This window comes from Corvus hawaiiensis, chromosome 3, assembly GCF_020740725.1.
Source record: "Corvus hawaiiensis isolate bCorHaw1 chromosome 3, bCorHaw1.pri.cur, whole genome shotgun sequence".
NCBI lineage: Eukaryota > Metazoa > Chordata > Aves > Passeriformes > Corvidae > Corvus > Corvus hawaiiensis.
The window spans coordinates 41,358,210-41,373,313 of NC_063215.1; the positions used below are offsets into that span (position 1 = coordinate 41,358,210).

General features: G+C 36.8%; 1 protein-coding gene across 7 annotated transcripts in view; it reads left to right on the plus strand.

The window, feature by feature from the left end:
• KLHL32 (kelch like family member 32) overlaps positions 1 to 15,104 on the plus strand; it is a 124,834-nt gene that overhangs the window by 76,827 nt on the left and 32,903 nt on the right. For 6 of the 7 annotated variants that reach the window (XR_007202256.1, XM_048297188.1, XM_048297186.1 and 3 more), the window contains one exon: positions 7,672 to 7,887. Coding sequence is in view for 6 of the 7 variants with exons in the window: in XM_048297188.1 (XP_048153145.1) it covers positions 7,672 to 7,887 (216 nt within the window). In the remaining variant the exon portion in view is untranslated. Of the gene's footprint in view, positions 1 to 7,671; positions 7,888 to 8,782; positions 9,183 to 15,104 lie in introns of those variants that run through there. The other variant, XM_048297191.1, reaches the window with a different exon arrangement.

Here is a 15,104-nt window from a genome sequence, read left to right on the forward strand (position 1 = left end):
AAGAAATTAAAGAAGTGATTGGAAAATAGTTTCTGAGTATAGTTTCTCAATAGAAACTATTGCATCATAATTCCCATTTGTAATATGTCATATTTCTGTCTTGCCTGGCAGACTGAGTGGCTGGTGCTGTGTCTCACTTGAGGACCAAGTTTACAGAGAATTTTCATGTATTAAATCATATGATGACTTTGAGCTACTAATGTGATGGCATCAAGAAAAAGGCAGTTTTACTTTTAAGATATTTCATACAAAGTAATTTCTAGAGCTAAGAAAGTATTAATGCTACTTTACAAGGTATTGCTGAAAAATTGGGAGTACTGGGAAGAGTTTGTCCATGCAGAAGAATAAGTGAAATCAAAACTGTGAAGTGTAGAAAAGGTCAGCTAAGATGATCGGGAATGCCTGTTTTACACGAGAAGATTAAAAGAGTTTGACTTGTTTAGTCTAGCAAAATGAGGGCTGAGGAGGAATATCATTGCTTTCTGTAAATATATCAAGGGAGTAAATACTGAGGGAGGGGGGAGCAGGGAGTGAAACATTGTGCTGTTAAATCTAAAAGATAATGTTGGTACAGAAGCAAATGCATATAAACTGTCTGAGTAAATTAAACTAGAAATTAGGAGATGGAGTCTCAAAATCAGCTGATCCTTCTTGTAATAGTAGTTGGGAACAAAATGGATCTTTCTTAATTTATGATAAAGGTGCCTTGATGAGCTTGTGGTATAGTAGAGGAATAGACCTCCACTTCTATGTTCTCATGGCCTTAAACTGTTATTACTCCTGTATTCTCATGGCCTTAGGCGGTTATAGGAGCATGTAACAAAAAAACCCCCCAAAAAGAATAGTATTATACAGTCCTATTTTTCTTCTTCTGGTTTGTAATTATTTATTTTAACTACTACTCCTGTAAGGTTTGGGTTTCTAAGGGACAATTCTTGCTCTTTCTGGGTTTGTCAATATTAGCAACAAAAACAAAAAAAGAGAACCCTTACCATAAAAAAATTACTGGTTGTTGATGCATTAGGCAAGTAATTTTCAGCTTTCCACTTACACTGTACTAAATCCACAGAGCTAGCAAAACTATAAAATGATAAATCATCTGCAGAGGCTGTATTCTGTGATTTCTGCTGGAGTAAAGAGTATATGAATGTGTATGAGACATGTTATTCTTCACAACATGTTTGAAGAAAAGGCAAGCTCCCATAGTTGGCAAAACCAGTAAATCTTGATAAATCTCATCAAATCTCCGCTTTGTGTTTCTACTGTCTGAAATGGTATAAAAGTGCCGGGTGAAGGATTAGAAGATCTCCATGTTCCTTCATCCCTGTACTTTTTTTTGTTAAATAGCATTGATTACTACAGTTATCTTGCCAGGAGTAGCTGGTGAGATGTGAAGCTTTTCATTTGGGGAGTTTCTGTGCCAGGGACACTTAAAATAGTTTTAAAAATTCCTATAGCAGCATCCATTAACCAAGGGAATGCAGCTACTGAAACCTCTGCAGAACCTGACCTGTAGTTGTTCCACTGGTACTGATGCCTTTTCCTGGTCTTAAAATCAAGAGTCAAACAAGGTTAGAAGGGAAAAAGGGATTTTACCTTGGTATTTATTTTAAGGATCCTTAGGTGCACCACGTCCAGGTGGATTGCACCGAAATGCCCACTGCAATGCACACCCACTATAGATTGGACCTATAGATTATAGGTCCTACCAGTGAGTTTATCTATCAAACAGTCCCCAATGAGAGGCTCGAATGAGCCCCCCTCCCCAAGGAACCTTCCCCTGGATGGTTCTATCTTAGTTTGCAAAATGTGTTCTGGAGAGGACCTTGGGATTTGGGGCACACTAACCCCTACCTACGAAGCTTCTAAAATGTTTAGTCTCCTAGCTGAACAAACAAGTCCAAGAATGTAGGCAAAAAGCACTAAGAATACAGAAGTTGTAAGAAGGTATAACAGGGGTATAAAAGAAAAGGCAAAAAATGATCATGGCATCAGTACCATGAAAATTTAACTGTGTAGTCTTAATGTTTCATTATTTTATTTCTTTCTGTGATATATGTAATTGTGTATGCAGATTATAAAAGGTATGTATTATCAGGGTCACCTGAAATATTTAATTGGATTGCCAGTTGAAGATATTTGTACTATTTAATAAAGTAGATCGATCTGACTGGGTTTCAGGAAAATGTTTGCTTATTGTTAGTTTTACACATGTCATGTTTCACTTTCTTTTTTTGAAGACTGCACATTTGTGTCATCACATGAGCAATCTGAGAATGTCATGTCTTTCCTCTGTGCTTGTGAAGCTCACAGGCCTCCTCTGTGTCTTCAAAGAGAATTCTCACTAGCACCAGCCAGCAGAATTAAACCTGAAAACTGAGCAGATACAGAGAAACAATAAGTGAGAAGGGAAATGAATTCTCATAGGGTAGAGGGAAAATAATAAGCTGAAATGTTTTGATATTGTTGGTCTTTTACTTGGCTTTAGACCTACTTTGAAATTGCAGCAAGGATGCAAATTGACTTTTCATGCTTAAAGGAGAAAACGAAAGCAAGAGTTACAGAAAGTGTTGAGAAAGCAGTGATCTATCAGAAAAATTATTGTATAAAATAAGTCACTTAGAAAGCCATCTTTTACTTTGTCTATAAACACATCTGCAGTCTGCACTTAACTCATAATAAGTGTAATCAGTTCTATACATTGAAAAATTCTGAGCCAGCTGTTCTACTGTGACCAGGCTTCAGCAAAATGATTTTCATGGTTCAACTGGATGACTTTGGTGTTTAACAGAGGCAAATTTCAAATAAGATCTAAAATACACTTTTTCTGCTTATGCTTATTATGAAACGTTTATGTCTGTTGCTGTGCTGTTGAGTGTGTGTGATCTGTTAGTTCTTAGGTAAGTATGTGAGGTTTTGCAGAACTAAAACCTTTGATATAGAAGGAAACAGCTAGAACCAGCAGAATTGGATTTCTTTTATCTTAAAATTGTGTTGATCCCTTTTGTTGTCAGGTAAGTATATTTTTGTCACTACAGGTTTTCATTTCGTTACTATCCCTTATCTTTTTAGAGTCCATCTTTGCTGTAATTTTTGTCAAGGTTCTCTTCTGAGTGGTGCAGCTGGTTCATAGTATTTAATGTGGCAGAGAACCTGGAGGACGTAGGGTCAAGACCCTGTTGTATTAGGTGCTGCTTATGGATTTTGAATAACCTTGTCCCTGTCTCAGAGACCTCACACTTGGGTTTGGGTTTTTTTTTTTTTTTTTTTTTGCTTTAAAGAGGCTGAACCCCTTTTAGAAAAAGGGGAAATAGTGTCACCATGCAACTCTTCTCTGCTACAGCTAGTCATTTAATACCTTGATTTATGACAGTGTTGTAATCTAAATAGGAAGCAGGTGGAGTTACAACTGGGTACGGTATTTTGGATATTAATGGCTTGGCTTGGCAGTGGAATTCTAAAGCTGTATATACTTCTTCTGTTTTAATTATGCATTCATTAAAAGCTTTTATACCCAACAGAATAAAGTAAATATTGTTTGATCTCCGTAGTGTGCTCCCAGACTGTAGATTTGCACAGCAGGGTCTTGATAATCTGAATAAATTGTATTTCCCTGAGGAGTTTATCTTTCAAATAAGGTCATAAAGAAATGCATTCTTTCCCCTTAGTTCTCCTTGTGCTTTTTCTGCTATTTATAACACGGAGCACAGGAATAGAGGTATATTGTAGTCTGCTGTGTACTTGGTTATGATTAACTCTAATTTATCAATCTGTTACATCCTTTTCTGTGGCTTGTGCAAGGCAATTATTCTTTAAAGTACAAATGAATAAAGATGGTTTTGGAAGCAATTTAAACACAATGTTTATATCTATTTTTCCTGTTTGACAATTTATCATATCTCTATATTAAAATACACCTCTGTATCAAAATATGCACACTGTCATATAATTTGTTTTGAATATTTAATATTGTCATATTTCAGATTATATTTGTTTGTAGAACTTATTTTCTTTTATGAGGCTTTTAAATGTCAGATCATTGTTGAATTGTTTTGACATCTAAAGGTTGATACTACTGAATCAGAAGACCAGTAGTGGGGAACAGTGGATTCCCTTACTTCAGTGGGGGATGCACACTAAGTAGGATGCATAGGATCTAAGGTAGTTTCTTATTTTAGAAGTAGACACTGAGAAGTAATTTAGCCAATTTACTAAATTTGGTTTGAGTTTACTGTGAGATTTCAGAACTATTTCAACTTCAGTTTTAAGTGCTGTGTCTATAATTTTATACATATTTTCTTAGTCTGAATGTGTTTCAGCAGTGTAACATACATCATATTAGAAGATATAGGATCACTACCTTTCCCTAATTCTCTTCAGCTCTTAGTGACAGTTCTGCTTATGTTCATATTTCATCCTTCAGTTCAAAAAAGATAAGTAGCACATACATAAAAGTTTCTAAAAAAAGGGGTTAAAAGTTTCAATAATTTACATAAGCCTGGTTTGTATTTCATGTTTTCAAAGAACATATACTGCAGTACAGTACCAGAAGAATCTTGCACACTACTTCAAAATTTTGTAGTTGCTCAGTTAACACAATATGATAAAATCTGTGGAAAGCAGAGACTGCCAGTACTCTTACTCATGACCACATCTAAGTTTCCTGTTTGGTGACCTATTTCACCATTTACCACAGGTTTTAATTTGATTAAGGTTTTCGTGTGAAAAATCTATTCAAATCAGACTGAGTTGACAGTGATTGCTTTGATCCTTCCTGTGGGATTTTTTTAAAGCTAGAAGGTAAGGTGCATTTTTCTTGCAAGTAACTCACATACTGCATTTTAGTCTATTTCTGAAAGTCTTACCACTTATAAGAGCAAAGTTATATGATCTGAGGTATACATCGAGCAATCTCAGTGTGGCATTTTTTCCCTCTAGGATCATAACTGAGTAATGTACAGTACTGTGTAATCTTGATTTTCTTTTGTAAAAGCTAATGCACTATTTGCCTCTTCGTCTGTGAAATACAAACCTGTAGATCAACTCTAACCTTACAAAACCAGAAATGAAAGTTAATGATTCCAGGCCAAGGCCAGTTTTAACAAAACACACTTGTAGTATTCATTAAGAAGTAAACTTTCTAAGTTCAGCACATAACTAACATATTATGTTAAGAAGCATCAAAAATCATCTGAAACTTACCAATGAAAATAAGTAAACACATAACCCCAATAATAAATAAACACACATACATAAATATTTGGAATAAGTTATTACATGCTGTATAGTAAATAAACAACTGGTGAGATTTTATTTATACATCTGTAAGTATATTTGGCCTCTGCAACTGTAAAACAGCTTTCATAAAAACAACTTCAATTGTTGCTGTTGATTTGAGGGGATAGGGGAGTTTGGAGGATCATGAAAAATATCCAAACCAAAAATTAAGGCTTACCAGTGTCATTCAGATTTCACTGGAAATGTGAAGATTTTTCAGGGGTAGCTTGCATTTGTGTGTCTCATTACTGATTCTCTCTAATAAGGAAAGATTTTACTATGTTATCTCCAGTATTGTCCTCTTCTGAATTCTGCTAAAAGCCACCTCTCCTTCTCAACTGACGCTTAGTGGGCTTTGACCTGGTATGTGTTTTAGTGGGGCTGTTGATCCTCAGCTCACATTGCTCGATTATTTATTTATTTATTTATTTATTTTTATCCTCCCTAGACATAGCCATTGACCACAAAAGAGCTCCATAAATACACACTGAGCTCTTCTAAATTTCTTTCTGGCATTTGAGATTTATTCAATCAGCGAGTTCTTTGAAAAGAGTTTTCTAAACCAGGGACAGTAAATTGTGGTTGTTGCTTGTCAAATACTGTGATGTTTGCTTTGATCAGACTCCTATGTGCTGTTGCCACCACTGCATGGCCATCACAGGAGTGGTGTTGTGAGGTACCATCTGTGATCTGAAGATATTAAATCACCAAGCAAGCACACCGACCAGATACTTCTCATGTAAAATTCATTCTTTTCTCTTTCTTTCTGCAACTGCAGATTCATCCTTGCCTCCTCTGTGTTAGTGTGAGGAGGAGCTGACACTAGAGTAACTGTGGCTTTTGGGATGATGGCTGTTAGTGCTTGTTCTGACAATGTAAAGAACTTGTCTTTGTACTTCCAAGAAAACCATGTGAAACTCTTATGCAGCAGTCTAAGTAGATAATGAATAGGATTCATCTTTAGTGTACAACTCTGCTAGGGAAGGTGCACTGTTCAGACTGGGAGATTATGTAACAAGCAGGAACCTCCACAGGAATTTGATTCTATTTCCTCCAGTACTGACTCTAAGCAGGTAAAAAAAATTCTTTCTCCACTCTCCATTGCATATGCATAAACAGCTCCACAGTCATTGGGACAGGCACCCAATTCACACGTTCAAGATGTAGTCCATAAAACATTCCAAAAAAACCCCTCTTCGCACTTTCCCATCTTCCCTGTTGCTCTGCTCTATCTGCCAGCCGTGCAGCTCATTTGACATTTACAAGATTTCTTGTCAGTTTCATTTGGTGCTGCCATTCCATCCAGCAGAGCAGTGAAAGTGAAATTGACTTAATTTAGTCTGTTTCTCTTCCTTGCTCCAGTCCCCGTGTTAACTCACCAGCAAAGTGAGACTGACGAGGCTCCTTGTCATTCTCACACATGGGGCTGGTCAAGGAGCAGGCGGCTGATAGGGAGCAATGCGGTAAATTGGAAGATGAAAACTAGGATTGCGGAGGAGAGAGGAAGAGAGGTGTGAACATGCAGCAAGAATGGAGAAAACGGGTAAACATGACTATTTCCCAGGTGCCCTGGGTACTTTTCTCTAATAAAGGTGAATTCTTGGCCTCTTCCCTGAAGGGAGCAGTGTGGTCTAGAACTGCAGTAGTTAGTTGTCCAGGTACTAATTTACGAGGGATGCCAAGTTGGAAACATTAGCCCATAAATATAGGTCATCTGTTAGCAGGATGGACAAAGCTCCCTGCCTTGAGCTACTGCAGCTTTTGTCTCTTCGCATTTTCAGCTGCCAGAAGGAGAGGGAGAAACAGTAGGAGGCCAGCATCCACTATATGTTGATGCCAGTAGTTGGAGAAATAACAAAGGGTTCATTTGTTCATTGAAGAAAAATTGATATGTAATAAAATGTAGCTCAGCATCTTGTATTTTGTGAGGTTTCATTGAATGAAAAGTTGTGCTACACAGGTGCTCTAGTTCAATGAAAACAGTAAATAATGAACAAACAGTTGCTTTGTAACAAAACATTGTAGTTAAAAAATACATATTTTAAATCCACTTGTTAGCTCCTGTGAGCTCTTGACATACAGTGTAAATCACGCTGGTTTATTATATTGTGTACTAGTCCATATTTCTTACAGATGCGTTATGCATATATAACCTTAGAAGTTGCAGTATAAATTAGTACTATCATATATATTTGCATATGCACTGGTAACACTTACATATACATTTTGAATGAGGTTGTGTTAATTAACTTCAAGTTATATTGCCTTCCTTCTCCACAGCTCCAAAAGAATAACCATTTTTCATTATCTGAGACTTGTGGATTTTTATATTCTCTGTTTTGTGTTTGGGATTTTTTTTTTGTGACCTGTATTTTATTTTCTTCATCCATTTAGGAATTAAATAGTTTTAATTACTTGGACCTGTACAAGCTTGCGGATCTTTTCAACCTCACTTTGTTGGAGAATGCAGTCATTGGCTTCTTAGTAAAACATCTCTCTGAGCTATTGAAGAGTCATCCTGAAGAAGTTCTGGCACTCCCATACTGTCTTCTTCGAGAGGTTTTTAAAAGCGATAGACTCACTTCACTCAGTGAAGAACAAATCTGGCAGGTAAGGAGATTGGTGAACAACCAGAATGTGTGACACTCTATAAACCATAGCAGTAATCTGTTGTTTTGAAACCCTGGAGCAATCTCGAGGGAGAATAAGCACTTGAGCAAAAACTGTGAATAACAACTGAAGGAAATTTCTAAATGAAATTCTAAAAATGTTGTGTTGTGTTAATGCAATTACTTTGTTTGAAAGAGAAATTTGTCATGCTGTTTAACTTCTGCTACTTAAATACAGCCAGAGATTTTCCTCCAGATCCAACTTCTTTGGTGGGAAGAGATGGCTGATGCATGCAACTCCATTATAATTGCCTCTGATGAGGCTAGTGCCATGAGTCTGGTGGCAAACGTGCTTCTGCAGTCTCTCTCATTCACTTCAGACAAACTTAGCTTATAAATTCAATAGTCATTAAAATTGTTTGGGCCACCACAGCCGACTTTGCCTGAAGCAAATGAGAGAATCATCACATAGGCAGGTCTGCTCTGAGGTGAGTGGAGGCTTCTGTAGAAGGTTTGTGGCAAGAAGCTGGAGATCACTTCCTTTTAAAAAGCTGGATCTAGAAAAGGACCAGATTGCTAGCCATAAAGTATTAACAAGATAAAAGCATTATGTTGTCATTATATTATGACCTTTAGTGTGTATGGACTGGGAGAAAACCTAGTGTGAGAAAAACACATAGCCTATTAAGAGAAACACAAAAACTAAACCAAAATCTGTCCTTGGAAGCATTCCCGTTGTATGTCTGTAAAAATTCACTATAGAGTGGAAGGAAATCTCTGTAATATTGATTACCCAAAGATTCCTTTTTGCTGTCATGTTTTAGAGAGGAAAGTATTTCCATGTATTTCAAGGTAGAAGGACACTTGCTGAAAAGAAATCTCTGCATTCCTTTTAGGAAGTGCGTTATATTGTTCCAACAGAGAAGACTGTGATTCAGAAGACTGATTTATATTTCAACCCCTATTATTAATTTATTTATCTTTTGGATTATTCTAAGGAAATTACTACATTTAGATGCCATCAGTTTCTCAAAATGTAAAGTGTGTATTCATCAGTGGGATGTTTCATGTTCTGTGGATGAATAATGTCATGCTGGAACAAAATATTTATTCTTAAAAAAATAAAAATGTCAGGTTAAGTTCTTTAAACCACGAAACCAGTATGAAAATGTAACATAACCCTTCAGTATAATAAAAGGCATATATGTTTCCAAAATTTTGAGGCTTTAGATTATGGAGTATGTTACAAAGATGATATTTTCTGCAAATACCAAAATAAAGTTGGACTTTTTCCTGTTCTAGTCTCTGGAGGATGCCTGTACAACGGAACCTGCTGTATACTACACATGAGGATGGGTTGTGTTTGGTTTAGGGTTTCAAGGCACACTACTCTGGAGTCCTAGCCCATATTCCCTTTATTAAAAGCAAGTTTTGATGTACAGGTTTATGCATGGAGCATGGATGATTGGCTGATTGGGTTTTATCATTGTTTGTCTGCAGGGTTGGTGGACTCCCCTAGCTTGGGTGTACTTGGGCCATACAAGTGTAAGTTAATATTCACTCAGTAATGAGCAAGCACATCCCAAGTAATAGGCCCTCGGTAACCTGCTGTAATGATGTTTGGGAGGTGGGAGTTTTTAAATTGTGTCTCACTGTCCTGTCCTGCAAGAAAGACTCAGAAGTAATTTTCTTAATTGTGTGCACTCCAGTCAATGAACACTTCATGAGGCAAATATGACAAAGCCTCTGTTTCTGTTGCAGGGTCATACTGGGGAGAGATAATTATGGGTAATATGCTGCTTTCTGAGTGACAACAAACTCCACACTGTCCATTTAAGTGTTATCGTAATTGCCTCTCTAAAGGTTACTAATGCTCTTCCGAAGAATTTTTTAAACTAGTTTTCTGCTGCAGGCAAAATGTGCATGCATCTTTTTAATTCAGTTTGTGAAACCAGGAATAAATATATATTTGTAAATATTCCAGGTCCCCAGAATGGATTAAAAGACACATATAAATATTTACCAATTTGGGCATTCAGAAGGCAATAAGAAACTGGTTTTTTGCTTTATCTTAGTAAATAAGTAATTCCCTCATAGTCAACCCGATAGAAGAAAATCAAATCAGAGCAGCTATATTGCCTCAAGTGTAGTTAAGTTCATCATTTTTGCTAAGGTTATAGTGGTAATGCAATATACCATGGAAGAATCTAATATTCAGCCCAGGGTGAAGATTGGGTATGCCAGAGGATTAGTGTCAGGGTGCTTTATAGAAGTGAAACTTGATGGACAGGCTGGAGACAGATCTACAGAATCTCATTAAATTGCTGAATTGTTCATTACTGAGCACTCTCACTGTAATAAAGTGCTCATTGACTTTGACAAATCCCCATCCCATGTCTTAAGGAAGAACAGCAAAGCAAGAGGTGTTGGGGAAGCTGGAGGAAATTGGCACAAAGTGGGGCAGATAATAGAAAAGCTGATGGTGGGGATGCTACTATTTGATTTATCTGTTTTACCTGTGACTAGTGTAGCCTCTGCACACACATGGCTGCGTGTCACAGCAATATGAATTCAGCACATCCCCAAAGCACCTTTGCTAGTAAGGCTGCCATGAAGCCCTAAGCACAACTTAAAGCTTCCCTCAGAGAACCTCTGGAACGGGTGCCACTGTCTGTAGAGCACAGTTATTTATACCAGTTTGAATTCCCAATGTCCACTTGGTGATCTGATCCTAGTGCACATAAAAGATTAAGGCAGTTATTTTAATGCATCAAAATGCATACATGGAGTGATGCTTAAACATGATTTACAGTGAAGTGACTGCAGCTCTATCCTGTCATACTTTGGATTTTTTAGGCTACCAATTCACAACTGGCCAGTTCTAGTAAGTATGATGAAATATAACTGTGAACAAATCAAGTCTGAGAAAGTTAAATGGTAATATTAGTGGCAGTGTGCTAGGATATGGATTGATGTAGAGTTCTACAGTAATTCCTGTTGATTTTTCAGACTCTTTGGCTTGATGTGTCTTATTTTAAGTGGAGACAATAGACAAGGACTATAGTGATGTATTTCTTAAATAAAAAACAAAAAGCCCACCAGAAAGCCTGTGTAGGCTGTGAAATTGGATCAATTTATGAGCCTCCACAATCAGGTTTTTTTTTCAGTAAGCTAGCCCAGTAATAATGATTATTAGTTGACATAAGATTTGTTTTCCTGTTGAGTTTTTACATTTCATTAGCATGTGAGAGTATGAACTATTATTTTGTATATAAGAAATCTGTTATTTGTCAGCTGCATTAAAATGTGTAAAGTTAAGGCAGTGGAAGAAAGGATTAAATAAAAAAATGAAGAAAACAAAGGAAGAATCCTGAAGAAGGTAGAGGAAAATAAACTATTTTTTTTTTGTTCTTTCTTCTTCATCATGACCTGTGCAGCACCCTTCTTTTTTCCACAGTAAGCAGTCATGACAAGAACATAAATGTCTAGTTTATCATGAAATGAAAAGTTAATCTTTTCATAATTGGCCATTACAAGAAAGATTCATTTGCTCTACTTTAAGGAAGCAGGAGAATTCTTTCCCTTGATAATTGAAAAAGTAACCAACCCTATAAGATGGAACATGTTGCCAGAGAAATATAATGATGGAGGCTTGTTGTTGGAACCTTAGCAAGTAGAAAGCAAGCCAAAGATTTAAGTAAAAAATTAATGTTAGCTTTAGTTACGATATAATTATGCCTTATATTTTTTATTATAAACTCCAGTGTCATGAAGCTTAAATATTCATATTTCAAAGATCATACTAATAGTTGCAGATAGAAATATTTAACAGATTATTCTGTCTTCCTGCAGTAGATTGGTCAAACGATTCTGTATTAAATACTGCACTTGATCCAAGGTGGACTCTTAAATCATATTTGGAAAAAAGTTGTAATGTGAGATCAGTATAGATTAGTTTCTTCCATCTCTGCTACTGTTTAAGTAGGTTTCTAAAGGATACATATAATTTTTAAACAGCTAACATTAAAAGCAGATCAATTTTAGTATTTGTCAATATTTCTTCTGAAGCAAAGGTTAGACTTTTTCCTTGGTTTTTTTTTTGGTTTCTTTTATTTTTTTTTTTTCTTTTTTTACTTTGCCAAGCAACTTAGTTTCTTGGTAATCAACTGATAAGCAAGCAATCTAGGAAAAATTGGTAGAGAAAACTGCATGAGTGGTTTATTCAGCTAGAGAGCATGCAAATGTGTTGTGCCTTTTCCTGGGCTAGTCTCCTAAGACATTCCAGCCCTGTTAAATTCCTTGTGTGTAACTTCTGGACTTGTGTTCATGAAGTACGTGTTCCATGTGTGAAAGTGTAGCACTAGTTTTTCCTTTTATCCCTGCGGATGAGCAAAAACAGTGTTTGGTCTCTGTATTAGAGAAGTGACTTTGCTTGAATAAATAGAAAAATAAAGGACAGGAAGACTGCAGTGTTATAGGTCAATCTGAGTTTTTAATGTATCTTTTATAAAAATAATTTAGTGTAAAAATCCAGTTTTCTTACTACAGTCCTGTTTATCCTCTTCTCTGCCCTGTTTTTAACAGCCTTTTCTTACACTTGAGCTCCATTTTGAACTTCCTGATGGCATTTTTGAAGGGCCAAAATTATTCTTCAGCAGAAATGCCAGAGTTCAGTGCTGTAGGAAATTTTGTGGTATACACATTGTGGCAGCCTGCTATGTTGGAACAGTTCTGTGCTGATGACAGATCCAAAGACATCTTCCGTGCATCTCCAATGATGCACACATTCACCTATGCAGAACAGCAGTTTCTAAAGTGGGTTGTCATGTTCTGGTACAAGCTTGCCACTCCTTCAGAGCAGTTACTTGAGGGTTTTTTCTGTCAATCTTTTGGTATTGCAGAGTAATTTTTAACATGGAGAGACTAAAAGTCATTTTTCTCAGGGGTATATATATGTTTTAATGAAATGTGGCCTAAGTGCCATGCTAAATGTGAACTTAAATTTTACTGACAAACAAGTAACAACATAAAATATAAGTGAAGGAAAGCATTTCAGTAATCAATGTTGTATTTAAGCAGTATATTAGCCTTTCACTGTTCAAGAAATAAGCTTAAGTGCTCTCTTGGGCAATAAGTGAAATAATGTCTACTCTAATGCTTGTTCCTAGTGAGTATTTACCCTAAGCAGAAAACTACCACTCTAAAATGTGGCTGTCAGCCTCTCATCAAGAAAGGCATAGAAGAGAAAAAAGGGGCTTGATGCATCTCAAGGCTGAGGTGAATTGGTGAGGCTAAATGAGAAAATTAACACATTGCCTATGCATGTTTTGCTGTGCTTTTTTGTACCCTTTTTGTGAAAGTCTACACAAAAGTGCCAGAGAGCCACCCGTGAATCCCAGTATCCAGTGTACTACATCTGTGAGGATTGCACTGTCTATCATGACTGGCTGCAAGCAAAATCACACAGTTACCCTGAAATAAAAGTAGCATGGGAACATAACCTGTGATAGGCTGCGGGTTTCCTTTTCCTTAGTCTAATCCGCTTAAACATAGGTATCTTACCTGAATTGACTCTGTGCAATGGTGTATTCCTTACAATCTCCCCAGACTGTGTGGGATTAATTTTTATAAGTTTAGGCATGTACACTATTCTTGGTATGACATCCATTATAGATAGGCCGAGCTGGTAGTTGTGGCCCAAATTCTGCAGGGAGGTTGGTGTCCACTGGAACTGCAGACTGGACAGGGTTCATGCAGGATACAGTGGGTCAGGCAGTGGATGTAGGACAGAACCTCTCACTGTTCTGCTGATGTGCTTAGGTCACACACTATTTTCCTGATATAATTTCTGTATCATTTGTAATAGTAATGGTATTTTGGCTTACAGGGAAAATGAATGGTGTCCCTGTTGGCACTGTTCCCTTATTTTATGAAACACCTTTCCCCTTTGTCTGCTTTGGCTTAATTCAAATGGGCTCTTAATCTTGTCCTTTACAGTAATATCTTGTGAACTTTATCTATGCTTTTGTTCTGAACTTTTAAAAGTTTCAGAGTCCTGTTTTTTGAATGTTAGCTAATATGGTTACTGTTATTTATCAAGTATAACAGTATAAAAGGCGATTTTCTGTATTAAAACTGGGTTTATGTTAGGAGCAACTGTGTGTTCTTCTAATTCTCTTTTTGATACATGTCAGTTGCAATCAGAAAACTTGATTATTTTGCTGCTATTGCTGTGAGCAATAGAGAATTACTAGAGAGCATTACTTTTGTCTTACTGTCCTACAGTCATATTGCCTCAACCTATTTATCCCAGATTACCTTCAGAAGTGCACAGAGCATCACACCAGTATTTAGGAAGGCTGCTGTGCTCACAGCTCTTGAATTTAGGTCACTTCTTTAGCTAAGCAGTGGATGTGCATTTTGATTTGGAAAGCCAGACAAGGACGCCGAGGTGTCCACACAGCAAGACTTCTGTGTTACTGCATTCTGTGTTTGAATTTGTCTGTTGTACTGGGGTTTGTGTTACGCTCTTTGTGGCTTGGATCTGTGGAGATTAACTGAAATATAATTGTATTAGCATACAGATATATATGGTTACATAAAAAGAAGTTACTGAAGCTGTTTTGAAAGCCAAGTGTGGTTGAAAATACACATTAATTTTTAAGCTAAAGAAAAGAACATAAAGTCTAAAATGCACAGATACCATGGAGGATCAAATATGTCAGTCTGTTGTTATTACCTTAGTTAATGTCTTCCATTCAGAAATATAAATGTTAGTAATCTTTACTCTTTCAAAATTTTACTAAAGCTGTTTAACACGGTTTCCAGTGGATTTAAGCTTGTGGAAAATGATAGGAAATTGGAAACTCTTCTGAGAATTCCCAGCTCCATATTTCAACACATTTTCCTTTGGGAGCTGATAGAAGCATTACTTTTATTTCTAACCACAAAGCCAAAGAAGATGATGGAAGAAAATTGAATTCCAGGTTTCCTGAAACCATGCACATTGTCATCAATGTGTTAAGATATCTAGAATCTAGTTTTGGAGTTAAGCACCCAAAGTGTGCCAACTTAGATGTAATAAAGTTGCACTTGTGCGTCTAGACCTGCTGAAAGGTGTGTTAGTTCAGCATGACTGCTGAGATCTCATCAGCTATTTCCCTGTGCTATCACTCCTGCCCCAGGATCAGGACACTGGAGGCTCCAGGAAGGGGAGGA